This window comes from Bidens hawaiensis, unplaced genomic scaffold, assembly GCF_021521415.1.
Source record: "Bidens hawaiensis isolate Kalapana, Puna unplaced genomic scaffold, B.hawaiensis_p1.1 tig00009253_1, whole genome shotgun sequence".
In the NCBI taxonomy this organism is placed as follows: domain Eukaryota; kingdom Viridiplantae; phylum Streptophyta; class Magnoliopsida; order Asterales; family Asteraceae; genus Bidens; species Bidens hawaiensis.
The window spans coordinates 499816-513629 of NW_027491683.1; the positions used below are offsets into that span (position 1 = coordinate 499816).

Genomic DNA, 13814 nt, shown 5'->3' on the forward strand with positions numbered 1-13814 from the left:
AGCCCAAGCTCAATATTTCCTGTTTTGGGAAGTACCTGCCGCCCGAATGCCTAATGCGGTATAACTTCTACTCTAAATACCTTTTCTTATGCCGCCTGAATTAAGCATGGCATCATAGGTAACTCAATAGCAAAAGACGACTCTATACGTCTGCGATCTCTAACAGTATTGGGTAGTCCAAACTCAATATTTCCTGTTTTGGAAAGTACCCGTCACCCGAATGCCTAATGCGGTATAATTTCTACTCCAAATACCTTTTCTTACGTTTTTAGAGCCATTTAAAACCTTAGTAAAAGTTATATAATATAAAATGAACATTTGTATCTAAAAATATTAAGTTATATATCAAATTAATAATAAAAAAACATTTGTATATATATCAAATCGTTGTTACAGCTACAATATTAAAAATAACATTTAATATAATTTTTTTGATAAAATATCACGATCCAACATGTGTGCATTATATATTTTTTTTTATAAAATATCTTAGTTTTTTTAAATATAAATTCTTTTTATCAATTATATTTTTTTTGATAAAATATCTTAGTTTTTCTAAATATAAATTATATTTTATCAATAACACAATAAGGTTAGGAGGAAAACAAAAAAGTTAAAATCCCTATTTTAGTAATTACTTTTCAAATCACCTATATTAATAAATAATTTTTCCTCCTACCTTATTTTGGTAAAAAACTCGGAAATAATAATAATAATTATTATTATTATTATTATAACAATAATAATAGTAATGTTATATGTAATGTTTATGCCAATATTTGATGCCGACGATAGTGCTCGAGATGTCATGATCTCGCTATGGTGCATCGAAGGCTTGTACCATGTGTACAAAGTGATAATATCCTGATATGTGAGGAATCGTTATCGGGTTATTTGAATTTGAAAATTTTTTGAAAGTTAGTTTGAATAAAACTGGTAGAATCCGATTTGAATAAGTGTATTCATGTTCGAATCAAATTCGAGTTTATCTGAATAAAATTGATTCGAATAAACTTATGTGATATGCAGTTAATGCGAAAAAACATTGGATAATATATTTGAGATATTGGTTATCATGGTGGGATATCAGTAATTTTAGAGTATGTTTGGCAATGAGTTTTTATGAGCTTTTAGGGGCTTCAAGCTTCAAACTTTTAAGATTCAATGGGCTTAAAGCTTTTATATTAGGAGAAAAATCTCTTTTTCTAAACGCTACTACTACTAGCGTTTGAGAAAAAACTACAGGTTTTTTTACAATTGAATTTATAATTTTGGTACTTGAACTTTCATTAATTCTTGTTAATTTATATAATAGTTATATATTTTACTCTTATTCAAAACTAACTACCCCATGACTTTTTAAAAGTCCATAACCTTTTCACACGTTAATATCTTTTTAAACACATTACATCATAAAAAAGAGTATTTTATTCTTTTTAATTTGAGTATGATATTGATATATTTCTTTACCGGTTATGATTGGCAACAAGTCGAGTCAGACGAGCTCAGGTCATGTGTAAGTCCAAATTAGGGTCGGAACGAGTCGATAAAAAAGGGTTAATTTAATTCGGTTCGTGTCGGTACGGTTTTGGGTTGAAAGGGGCCAGGTCAGAACATGTTTCAGATTAAAACGGTGTCGGGTTGGAAAGGGTTTCAAATCAAAAGAGGTTGGTTTAAAAAACTATCTATTTGAAATTACTGTATATTTTAGCTTTGTTTCTTGATTTTCGCCACGATTACACGCTTGCTACCTTTGCAAGAAGTACACGTCTGCATTCGGGTTATGCGTGCACTAATATCAAGTGAATCACGTACCGACACTGATTATGCAATTGATCTCAGGTTGCGCGTTCACTCCGCCACACCACGCTGACACCCAATTAGTTTTATTAAAAGCTCTAGCTATTCTGCCAAATACCTAAATATATCTAAAAAGCTCCAGCTACTTTGCCAAACACCTAAATATATCTAAAAAGCTACAGCTAACAGCTTCCAGCTAGTTTTGCCAAACATACCCTTAATATCATGCAAATTTTACATACATATAGCAATTTAACACTAGCAATTCAATATATTTTCCTACAATCAAACTTAACCTTTTTGCAACTTACAAAACACCAACATTTGTAGCAAGTAGAAACTGATTAAGACTTAAAACACTAGCATTAAACACTAAAAAAAATAATAATTAAGACTTAAAACACTGATATCGGGAATATCGATGATTGATCGATCAAATATCGTCGACATTATCGGTACCGATATTTCACATGAAGACCGATAAATATTAACTGCATAGCTTATATGCTGAATTGTTATCGGATGAAGAACAACCCTTGATTGCCGATGTCTCATAGTTAGGGCTAGGTTAAAACGTTAAACTTATTGATCAAAAATTTGGAATAAAGTTAGGTTTTAGGTTGAATTATTTATTTCGCTCCTCATATTAAAGTCTGATAAGTGTTAACTTGATGAAATGCAGTCTAGCGATAAGTGAGTATCTAGTGAATGAGTTAACAAGCAACTGAGTTTATTCGTTTAGCAGACTTAAATTTTTCTTTACCTTTATGATAATAAAATACGTTATATTATTTTACATATCTACTTCATATCTTGTATGATCATAAATATATTACAATGTACACAAAATCAGTTAGGCTTAATAACTTATTAGGGGATAGGGATAGTATGTGGTACCAAGTACCAGCATCGTACCATCCTGATAGATTTAATACGGTATTCGATACCCGCTTTTCCATAAACTCATTATTAGTATTTTTGGTACTGGTACGGTACTTATCTCATTCCTATAACTTATTGTGTATTCATAATTCAATCTTAGTAAAGTTTTCCAAAATTACATATAATATCCTTACTTCTAATACACAAATAAGTGTTATTAGTCCTTTTGACAACATAAATGACTATTACATCCCTTTTTTAAAAGCATATATATGTTATAACTACACACGCCAATCGTTTGTCCATATAGCCCCCACCCTCATCAGACCCTTTGGCATCATAAACCACTACATAGACACCAACCAACACCTCTCCATGGAACCACATTGTTCAGTCTTGCAGTCCCCATTCCCGGCAAGATCTAAAAGCACTTGACCACTATAATATATCTATTAGAAACTGATTTAACATTGTAATTCATACCCTTGTGTCATACACTAGGAGCATCGTAGATCCTCCATTAGTTGTCCCTCGACGTTACAGCGACCCCAACCTAATGTCAGTTAGCAACCTTCAACATAGGTACCTCACACCTACAACCAACTGTAATTATGGATATCCAAAGTTTTGCCTAAAGTTATATAGTCATTTTAACTTGTTATAACTACCAATTTTGGTCACACTACACATATGTTAAGAAAATGATCATACATATTCATAATTTTGTTGCATACATCATTTTATGTCTCTATTGTTGGTGCATACATGACCAACATGAATTATCTATTTTGAAGATGTTATATAGGTCAAATACTAGTCGAAGATAATCATATATTCATAACATTGGCGTCGATCATTCATATATACAATCGAAAGAAAAGGCTTAAGAATCCACTAGAAAAGAAAACATGGTTGATGGCATAATAAAAACAATGGCCAAATATTACTAGTTCGTCGTCTTAGTCATGCCAACTCTCACAAATTCGAACATGTAGAATTAGCATTCGACTACCAGATATATAAGTCAAACCACCACCACCACCACCTTTTTTGTTTCTTCCTAGCCATTTGCATATTAAGCTTAAATTACCAATTAATTTGATTAGAAATCGAATTGGCACCCACCATACTTTTTTTATAGAAAAGGTAGGTTTGCAACTCAAACTTTTGTCCTGAGAGATGACGAATGAAGCTGATGGATTTTTTAGAGCTAGAGGGGGGCTAATGGGGTGTGATGCATTCAAAAGCTACTATATATGTAGATGATAGATTAAGAAGGGTAATGGTCTATACTCTATATCGATGATGAAGGGAACTAAAGTAGTGATCAAGGAGGAAATCACACTACAAAAACCACAAGTGAGAGGCGTTAGATTGTCACGTTATTTATTTATTTTTATAAGCTTATATCTTTCGTATTAAAAACTTGTATATAAGATAAAAAGGTCTATGCTATTATTTCATTCAATAGATTATAGCAGTAGTACTTGTGACAATGACAATGATTGAAAGTATGAAAAAGAATGTTGCAGAGTAAAAGCGTGATTTTGATCGAACCACTCAAACGAAAACAATAATTAACTCTAATTTCTAAATCATTTTAAAGGTTTTTAACTTTGATTTGTGCTTAAAATTGTGAGAATAATATCCAGAATATCTTTGATCATTCATCAATCTTGATGAAGATGCCAATGATGTTCATTATAAGTCATTCTAGTTTATGAAACCCCAATCAACTTCTATATATTTAACACAATTTAATAATATTAGTATTAATAATAATAATCAACTAAAGCCCACCACCCCATGATCTCTGACCACCACACATTCATAAATCTTTGTTTATTCTGTGCACAAAATCAAAAGAAATCAGACAGTGAAGGATCAGAGGACATGAAACTGCCACGTATGTTGATATTCAATGAGTGGGTTAGAAACATTGGTTCTGTAAAAAATAATAATTTGTTATCATCATCATATTTTTTTAATTCTTTCTCAAGAAAAAACAATACCCTTTTTAAGAGGCTAGAGATTTTCCATAGGTGATTCTATTTGTTTTTTCCTTTTTATGGCAATGAATTAAATAAATTAAAAAACCCTTTTATGGTATCAAAAGCCCAAGAAAAAAAAGGCTTGTGCTTTGTGGTTCTTGGTTGCAGAAGCTCAAGAAACCTCAAGCTTCTTTCATGGTGATTATTACTGGTACTGTTATGTTTCTGCAATTAGTTTATAAATTTTATAGAAATTGGATTCATCATTATGATATTAAAAGTTGCTAAAATTGAGTAAAGTTCAAAACTTTTTTCATGTTTCTGTAATTGGTTTATAGATTTTTTAGAAATTGGGTTCATATGATCATATTATGTTGTTCTGTTTGATATTTAATATTTTCTATATACAGATGCTTTAAGAGAAAAATGATGTTAAAGTTGAGTAAAGTTTAAAACTTTTTTCATGATGGATGTTTGGAAGGTTTTATTTGAACAATTTGTGGATGAAAGTGGTCTTGTTGTGTTTGATATTAAAGATTTTTTATACATAAATGTTTTCAGGGCAAAAAGAAGCTAAAAATGAATAAAGTTGAAAACTTTTTTCATGATGGATGTTTGAAAGGTTTTATATGAAGCAATTTGTGGATGAAAATGGAGAATTCATCTGAATTTGGTTATCAAATATCTGGTAATTCTAGAGGGTTAAATTCTTCAGAAGCATCAAACAGAAACCCTAGATCAGATCATGATTCTGGAATTATAGCAGACAGAGCAGGACAAGAGAAGACCGTGTTGACTCGGTTGAACCGAGTCAGAACTCAGTTCGGTTACTTTCGTGAAGATGCGGGCGCAGTTATTAGGCCCGTGGAACAAAAAGATATTAGCTTGAGGCAATGGGCAGATGACAGAAAACGAGTCGTTAATTCCTTAGAATGCTTGCATATATATATGCAAATAGTGGAAATCGTAAAGGTGGCACATTCACAAGGGATTGTTATTCACAATATCCGGCCCTCTTGCTTTGTAATGTCGTCTTTAAACCGTGTGTCGTTTATAGAATCTGCATCTTGCTCAGATTCTGATTCTGATTCTGAACCTAATGAGAACACTGGTTTTAAGGGCCAGAATCTTGATCACGCGGTATCAGAGAACACATGGATGCAATCTACTTTGGAGAATCTAGAGGCAAGTTGCAGTGAACATACAGAAAAGGAACAACGGTTCCCAATGAAACATATATTAGAAATGGAAACCGAGTGGTACACGAGCCCTGAGGAGGCTGCAGGTTTGCAAGGTTCTTTTGCTTCTGATGTTTATCGACTCGGGGTCCTTCTCTTTGAGGTATTAGGGAATTATGTTGGATTTTTTCATTCAAGTTCTTGTGTTTTATATCATTTATACCAACTAAATTTATGCAAAATGATGATTTTACAGCTGTAACAAAATTTAATCCCCCCCCCTCCCCCTTCTTATAGAAGGGGATTCTGGTCATTTTAATAAGATTTAAACTGAAAGTTTAACGAAAGTTAGCCAAACTTGTTACAAATTCAGAACCACAAAGCCTAAACGTGCAACTTTTAGAACTTAGTACCCAAAGGCGTGAGTTAGATCAATATCAAACCATAGGGACCATGTTTGTAACACTGTAACCTGACTGAAAGTATTATTATTATTATTTGTGTCAACAGTTGTATTGCATGTGTAACACAGCAGAAGAAAAGAATGCAACAATGTCTAGCTTGAGACATCGTGTTTTTCCTCCTCCGTTACTATTAAAATGGCCAAAAGTTGCATTATTTTGTTTGTGGTTATTACATCCCGAGCCTGCTAGTAGACCGAAAATAGAGTGAGTTCTCTTTATTCAACTTGCGTGATCGTTAATATTCATTATGCATATGGAGACTTTTGAACTAGTGCATAAGTTTTATGTGAGACTCAATTATAACAAGATTCATAAAAATTTATTTTTTTTAAGTAGCCTCCATTGCATTGTCCCTAGTTAACAAAAACCATGTTTTTATGCTAAAAAGATAAATTTATGTGTAATTATCAGTGAAGTGTTGCAAAGTGAGTTTCTTACTGAACCTAAAGACAAATTAGATGAACGAGTGGCTGCGATCGACCTTAAAGAAAAGTCCGACAATCAAGATTTGTTGCTGGAATTTCTTTTAATAATGCAACAAAGAAAACAAGAAGCTGCAGATAATTTGCGCAGTATTGTTTCAGCTGTGAATTCAGATTTGGAAGAAGTTATGAAATTGCAATCATTAAACGACCGAAAACAAGAATCAAATACGAATCTTGGAGATCAAGATTCCCCTGATGATTCTTCCACACCAAGTCTCAGAAAACGCATTAAATTAATCACTAATGTTAATCAAAACGAAGGAAATTCAAGCTCTAAAAGTTCAAGATTAATGAGGAACTTTGGAAAGCTAGAATCTGCTTACCTTTTGAATAGACAAAGAGCGTTTAGACCAATTAATAGTAAAGAATCGGTTAATGATATTTCATCAAAAGATCGGTTTGCGAGTAGACAAAGTAGATGGATAAACTCGTTTTTGGATGGTTTATCCAAGTATCTGTCTTTTAGTCATCTGAAAGTCAAAGCAGATTTGAAACAAGCTGATCTTCTGAGTTCTTCGAATCTTGTGTGTTCACTGAGTTTTGACCGTGATGGAGAGTTTTTTGCAACTGCTGGTGTAAACAAGAAGATTAAAGTTTTTGAATTTGATTCAATCTTAAATGGAAACCGTGACATTCATTATCCTGTTGTTGAAATGTCAAGCGGGTCAAAGTTGAGTAGTATATGTTGGAATAGTTATATTAAAGGTCAGATTGCTTCAAGTAATTTTGATGGTGTAGTGCAGGTACATCAATCATCTTCAAATCTTTAAGTTTATGCATTTAATTATTTAGATTCAAATACGATTATAGACTTGTAATCACTTTTGTTTGACTCAAATAACCCTTTTAGTCCACTAGTTCTAATATGACTTTTTTAGTTCAAGTTTCATTTTTGTATCAATTGAACTCCAGACGACTAACCCAACCAAATTTTCTGTTAACTTTTTGTTAAAAGACCAAAATACCCCTGGACTATATGCGATAGTCAAAATAATAAAACCTTTGGGACCCACTTAAGGTAACAAAATTTGTGTCCCAAAGATTTTATTATATTGACCAAGTAACATAAATAGTCCAAGGGTATTTTGGTCTTTTAACAAAAAGTTAACATAAAATTTGGATGGGGTTAGTCGGCTGGACTTTAAATGATACAGAAATGTAATCATTGGACTAAAAAATAAATTCAGAACTGATGGACCAAACCACAGGGACTTTAACCATATTTAACTCAATTGTTTAAATATTAAATGTACTATTTTTCAGGTATGGGATGTTACACGAAATGAAGTATACATGGAAATGAGAGAACACGAAAGACGTGCATGGTCAGTGGATTTCTCATCAGCGGATCCCACATTGCTAGCAAGCGGAAGCGATGATGGTTCAGTTAAACTCTGGAATATCAATCAGGCAATTCATTATCAATCAGGCAATTCAATATCGGTTAAATAATAGCGCCAAAGTGCAAATACTAATAATATCTAGTTGTATATTACATATTTCTTATTTTGTATTTTTTATGCAGGGAGTGAGTGTTGGTACCATTAGGACAAAAGCAAATGTCTGTTCGGTTCAGTTCCCTGTGGATTCTGGAAACTCGCTTGCATTCGGTTCAGCGGATCATAGAATATATTATTATGATCTTAGGAATCCGAGCAGGCCCGTTTGCGTGTTTGTTGGACACGAGAAAACAGTTAGTTACGTTAAGTTTGTAGACTCGACGACGCTTGTGTCTTCGTCTACTGATAACACTTTAAAGCTTTGGGATTTGTCTGAGTGCTCGTCCCATGTTGTTGACTGTCCGGTTCAGTCGTTTACAGGCCACACAAATGTTAAGGTAAATGTCTTCTTGAGTTATTGTTTTTCTGGATTGCTGACTGTTTATTCTTTTTATGTTTTTAAGTCTTGTTTTGTAATTTTTGCAGAATTTTGTCGGTTTATCTGTATCCAATGGTTACATTGCCACTGGTTCTGAAACAAACGAGGTATTTCAGAAAACACATGATCTTTTACATTCTGTATATTATTTTCGCCAGGTCTTTGATCAAGTTATATTTAATATGATTCAGGTTTTCATCTACCACAAAGCTTTCCCTATGCCGACTTTGTCATACAAATTCAACACCGTAGATCCGATTTCAGGCTATGAAATGGATGACACCGAGCAATTTGTGTCATCTGTGTGTTGGCGGAACCAATCTTCTACTTTGGTTGCTGCAAATTCCATGGGAGATATTAAACTTCTGGAGATGGTTTAGGAGGTAATAAACACAACAAACATAAACAATGCAGAATCTTTTATAGATACAACTTTTTATTCATTTCAGAAGATGTTAAACATCATCACAACTTGTACTGCAAATATATTTAGTTGAAAAAGGAAGTTGAGATAGATTTGACATCTTGTTATTCTATATTTTGTAAGCTTTTTTGTTCAGATTTATTTCATTTGCTAGCAAATATAAGTATGCAACTATTGTACCAATATTTTTGACTTATTAGGTCCTGGTCAACACTAACTCGAGAAGCAAGTCAGGTCAAAACGGGTTGGGTTTAGACAATTTTAAATATGGCTCAAATCGTGTCCGGGTTAACCCGTTTTGAATTAATTAAGAAAAACGTAAAATGGAGGACTAATCAGATTTTAAATAGTTGTTTATTTCACATGAATTTACAGTATTAGGTGTTTTCATATCAGAACCAATATTATGTTGAGAACCATATAACACATGTGTATACGCTTCATTAAAAATAGTAAAACTAAGAAATGATTTATTTCACTACACTCTTTCCTTGATCTAATCTCTCTCAAATAGGGATTGCAAAAATACCCAAGCCCGGCGAGTATACTCGAAGCATCCAGGATGGGTATAGCGGAAGCCCAATGGGTATTGGATCGGGTGTGGGTGATTAGTTTTAAAAAAGTTTCGCCGGCATGGGCTAGGTATGGAATTTGGTGACACCAGCCCGATTACCCCAAAACAAATACTAGTTTACCGAACTATATACCCGAATCATAAACCCGAAAATTTTTAATTTTTAATTTAATTTTATTTTCCTTAACTCTTCTCCAATAATACTTCAGTTTGTAGATTCATTCTAAAAATAAAGTAGTTTTTCTTTTGAGATTATTTGATGATATTATTTATATATTATATGTTATAAAGTTTATACATAAATTCACATAAATTATAGTAATATTATTTATTTATAATAGCGTTTATATGTATGAATCCATCATATTTGAATATGTGACAGTTGATATATAAATAAAAAGTACATACAATGTGCATTTAAACAAAAGACTGTCATTACTATATTTTTAAAAAATAAATTCTAAACATATTAAAATCTATATGCATTCTTGGTTTTGAAATGAACACAATAAGATTATGTATATATAGAAAGGGAACAGCACTAAGGCTTAGTGGGCTACATATTGAACCATGATATAATCAGACACTAGAAGAAAAACATATAATTGTTTATATATATAATATATAGTCTGGTAATACAAAAATGCTACAGCATAACACTAAGCTAAACTCTGGGCTACATACTGAACTATAGCATAAACAAGTAAATGTCATAATCTAACAAGAGAAACAGGTACATAACTCTCTTTATATATATAAAATATATTCAGATAATACAAAACTGCTATAACATATGACCAAAACTAACTTCTGGTCTCTTACACATACTCCTCAAAAATAAAGAATATAACCTATCGACACTGATTTCCATTTTTAGCTGACTGAATCAACTTGTTTACAAGTCTTCTAAGCCTTTTAGCTCCCGGGCCGGGCTTAACCCGTGTGGGCTTCCCGACCTTAGAACATGTCGGGCTACCTTTGCACCATCCACCAGGAGTAAAACTCCCATCGGCCCGGTTTAATAACTCATTATCAATTCTATCTAAAACCGTTGTATCTTGGTTGAACTTACGGGCAAATGCAGCCCCACTTTTTATCATTTTAGTAGTGTCGTTAATGTTGAGCACATGCGGATGCTGTTTTGGCGGGTTGTCCCAGGAAATAAAGTGCATATCGTGGTTAACAACGGTTGGAATGAATTCGGGAACGTTGCATATAACCGTTTGAAAGTAACCTTCGGGTGAAGACACGAAGTTTGTGTAGTACATGAGTAGAGTTCTCGGTAGATTATCCCAACCCCATATGCAGTATTCTACAAATGATCTTGATAATACCATCCAAGCAGATCCTGCAAAAAAAAAGGCATTCTTTTTAATTTCTTTTAAGTAGTTGTAAAAAGAAGTTGTAAATATTACATTGGGTGTGTGTTTAGACATGGAAAGATGAATTATTTTTTGAGAAAAAACCGACAGATATGATGGTCTGCGATCAGGCTTGCAAACAAACCGAAAGTTCAGCGAACTGTAGGTTTATATTGTTAACTTTTTAGGAACAACGCATTGTTTTCACATTACTTTTAACTTGTTTTGGCTCAGTTATGTTCGATCGTTTACGTTTGTGAACCGTACGTTTATACTTGTAATGAAGTAGCATAAACGAACACAAACAAGTTCGTTTTGTTAACGAGCGAACATGAATCAGAAAACCATGTTGGCTTAATTATTCGTGTTCGGTTGAAGTTAAACGAGGAAACACAAACATGCTCCGTTCATGTTTGTTCGGTTCATTTACAAGCCTATTTGCGTTTAGACTTGATCCAATTTCTACTTTAGGTAACATACTTTATTTCACTTACAAAAATGCGTGAACTTTGAAAAGGTTGAATTGTTAAGGTAATCAAACACAGTTATTATTCATAATGATGATGTGGCAGCTAACGCTCAGTAATTGACCATGTTGACCTTTTTGTGGAGAGTGGAAACAAGTTAACTTAGGGGGTGTTTTGGGATACCTTATTTCAACCTCCTTGTAACTTTTGGCAATAAGTTATAAGTTACAAAAGTGTAACTTGTGACTTATTCCCCTCACAACTTTTTAACTTTGCCAAACATCTTATGACTTTTTAGAAAAGTTAAGTCAAAAGGAGGTTAAAATAAGCAATCCCAAACATCCCCTTAGAATTTAGAAGATTACCCTTTTTATGGAAGTTTTAGTCTTAAATTTATTACCTTTTATACAATTTGCCCTTAAAAGTTTCCACAATGTTTGCAAATATCACTCATTCTTACAAAATCTCATGTTCTTTTTGCATTTACCTAAAAACTGCTGATTTGGATCCAACTTATCGGTAAACAATTTAAACATGAAAATGTTGAAATATTAATAAAAAAATGCAGGGCATTAAAGATTGGGGTGAAAGCCAAAACTTACCGGTAAACAATTTAAATGCTGTTGGCAAAGGTCTGTTTGGTTGCACCCAACATATATCAGATTTTTTATTCTCATATAGTCCAGGGTCAATCATTAATGGCATTGCTCTTTGATCCCTGCATATAATACAAGTAGATTAAATCCAAGTAGGTGGCAAAACGGGTGGATAGGATCATGGGTCAGAACGAATTTGGTGGGATTTGGTTGACCCACAAACGTTTTCGTTTTCTTTAAGTTCTACAGATTATTAATACATCAAATATGATCATAAAACTATTGTAACACTAACATAAAGATCCAATCTTTTTAGTAAATCGTTTTTCCTTTTTATTGGTATTTTAATATTTATGCCGTTTGACCATTTTATCATGAAAATAAAGCCCAAACCGACCCATTTCACATAAACAGGTTGAAATTGCTTACTCCTTCCATCCCAGTTGACTTGTGTGCTCAACGAAATTCCAGTCTCGATTCAGATTACGAAATGTTGAAAGAAGATCTGAAAAAAATTCAAGGATTCAATCAGTTTTGTTCAAGTACTTGATTTAACATCATTTGTGAAATATTGACTTTCAGTTGACTTTTAGTTGCAAATAGACCATTGTTCTAGCAAAAATGATAAAAGAGAACACTATGCCTTAGGAGGTTATTGCTTTAAAAGATTAGAGGTAGCAAAATGGATAGGTTGGGTAATGAGTTTGGGTCAAAAATATATTTTGTCTACAAACGATTGATTTTGTTGTAGTTAATAAGTTTATCAAATAAGATCACGAAAGTTATATATTGTAATATAAACCATTTATTTGAATAAAATGATTTAGTTGCTTTCTGCTTTAAAATGCATTATGGGCAACTTTCAACCCGTTTGACCCGTTTCCTATTAAGCTAGATCTTAAAAAGGGTCGAAAATTGCCACTTCAAACAACTTTATCATAGAAACACTACACTATGTATGAGTGAGCAATATAGGAAAAATTATGACAAATCTAATGTCTAAACGCAACATTTATTCCAAAATCGTTAATTAAATAACACGTATACAGTATACCATGCATAGCAAAGAACTTACCATCTTGAGTCACTAGAGGATAATCAGAAGCACTAAGATTAATAAACCAGTCCCAGTCTTTATTCCTCTTTAAAAGAATTGCACACGCATGAAGCGTATTCGACACCATTGTGGGCCCTCTATACGTCACCATATTCGCTTTCGTGATCATAAAAACATTGCCAACTTCAACAAACATGGGATCTTTTTCAACTCGCGATGCAAGCTCCATTCGTTCCTCAACTTCCGATTCAAGATCAAGATGAACAACATAATAATTCCACGGATGATACAACGCTCTAAGCGTCCTCCAAAGCTTATTCAAGTCCCCTTTTGATCCAGAAATTAAATACGCAAAACGAGGGACCGAAGGGCGTGATTGTGGAGTAGGATTTGAATCTAACTTGATTTTTTCTTCAGCAAAATGCGGAATTGATTGGTTTGAGGCGACATGCATGTTGAATAACGGGAAAAATGAATTGAATTTGTACAAAGGAGGAAGGAAGCCCATGTTGAAACAAGTTGCTAAAAGGAATAAACATATGATTGATGCTATTGCAAGAGGAAATGCCCATCTTTTTTCGGTATGAAAAAATTTAAGTTCTTTTAACTTTATCATGATCTAACTCCCCCCTTCTCAAAACCTAAATTATATTACAA

At 33.0% G+C, this 13814-nt stretch overlaps 2 protein-coding genes across 3 annotated transcripts; one reads left to right on the forward strand and one right to left on the reverse strand.

The window, feature by feature from the left end:
• The first annotated feature begins 4831 nt into the window (after positions 1-4831).
• On the forward strand, positions 4832-9066 carry LOC143531841 (protein SPA1-RELATED 3-like). 2 transcript variants are annotated; one of them, XM_077027050.1, is made up of 9 exons: positions 4832-4871; positions 5084-5154; positions 5296-6014; positions 6362-6519; positions 6727-7543; positions 8064-8210; positions 8326-8637; positions 8726-8785; positions 8870-9066. In XM_077027050.1, the coding sequence occupies exons 3-9, from the start codon at positions 5319-5321 to the stop codon at positions 9056-9058; spliced, it is 2379 nt and encodes a 792-aa protein (XP_076883165.1). In that variant the 5' UTR covers positions 4832-4871; positions 5084-5154; positions 5296-5318; the 3' UTR covers positions 9059-9066. The 2 variants fall into 2 exon arrangements, with proteins under 2 accessions (XP_076883165.1, XP_076883164.1); XM_077027049.1 differs by lacking the exons at positions 4832-4871; positions 5084-5154 and having other exon boundaries at positions 5232-6014.
• A 1315-nt stretch (positions 9067-10381) lies between these two features.
• On the reverse strand, positions 10382-13814 carry LOC143531842 (beta-glucuronosyltransferase GlcAT14A-like). Its single transcript, XM_077027051.1, has 4 exons — positions 13176-13814; positions 12530-12605; positions 12107-12222; positions 10382-11024 (listed from the first exon to the last, which is right to left on the reverse strand). The coding sequence occupies exons 1-4, from the start codon at positions 13771-13773 to the stop codon at positions 10528-10530; spliced, it is 1287 nt and encodes a 428-aa protein (XP_076883166.1). The 5' UTR covers positions 13774-13814; the 3' UTR covers positions 10382-10527.

What these genes read in the sequence shown, in the direction of transcription:
- LOC143531842 (XM_077027051.1), bottom strand. Translation starts at nt 13,773, where the DNA reads ATGATAAAGTTAAAAGAACTTAAATTTTTTCATACCGAAAAAAGATGG. An exon ending in AGTCAACTGGGATGGAAGGA is followed by an intron (nt 12,223 to 12,529) that starts GTAAGCAATTTC and finishes TATTATATGCAG; the next exon opens with GGATCAAAGAGCAATGCCAT. An exon ending in AGCATTTAAATTGTTTACCG is followed by an intron (nt 11,025 to 12,106) that starts GTAAGTTTTGGC and finishes TTTTTTTTGCAG; the next exon opens with GATCTGCTTGGATGGTATTA.
- LOC143531841 (XM_077027050.1), top strand. Translation starts at nt 5,319, where the DNA reads ATGAAAATGGAGAATTCATCTGAATTTGGTTATCAAATATCTGGTAAT. An exon ending in ATTTTGATGGTGTAGTGCAG is followed by an intron (nt 7,544 to 8,063) that starts GTACATCAATCA and finishes ACTATTTTTCAG; the next exon opens with GTATGGGATGTTACACGAAA. An exon ending in AACTCTGGAATATCAATCAG is followed by an intron (nt 8,211 to 8,325) that starts GCAATTCATTAT and finishes TTTTTTATGCAG; the next exon opens with GGAGTGAGTGTTGGTACCAT.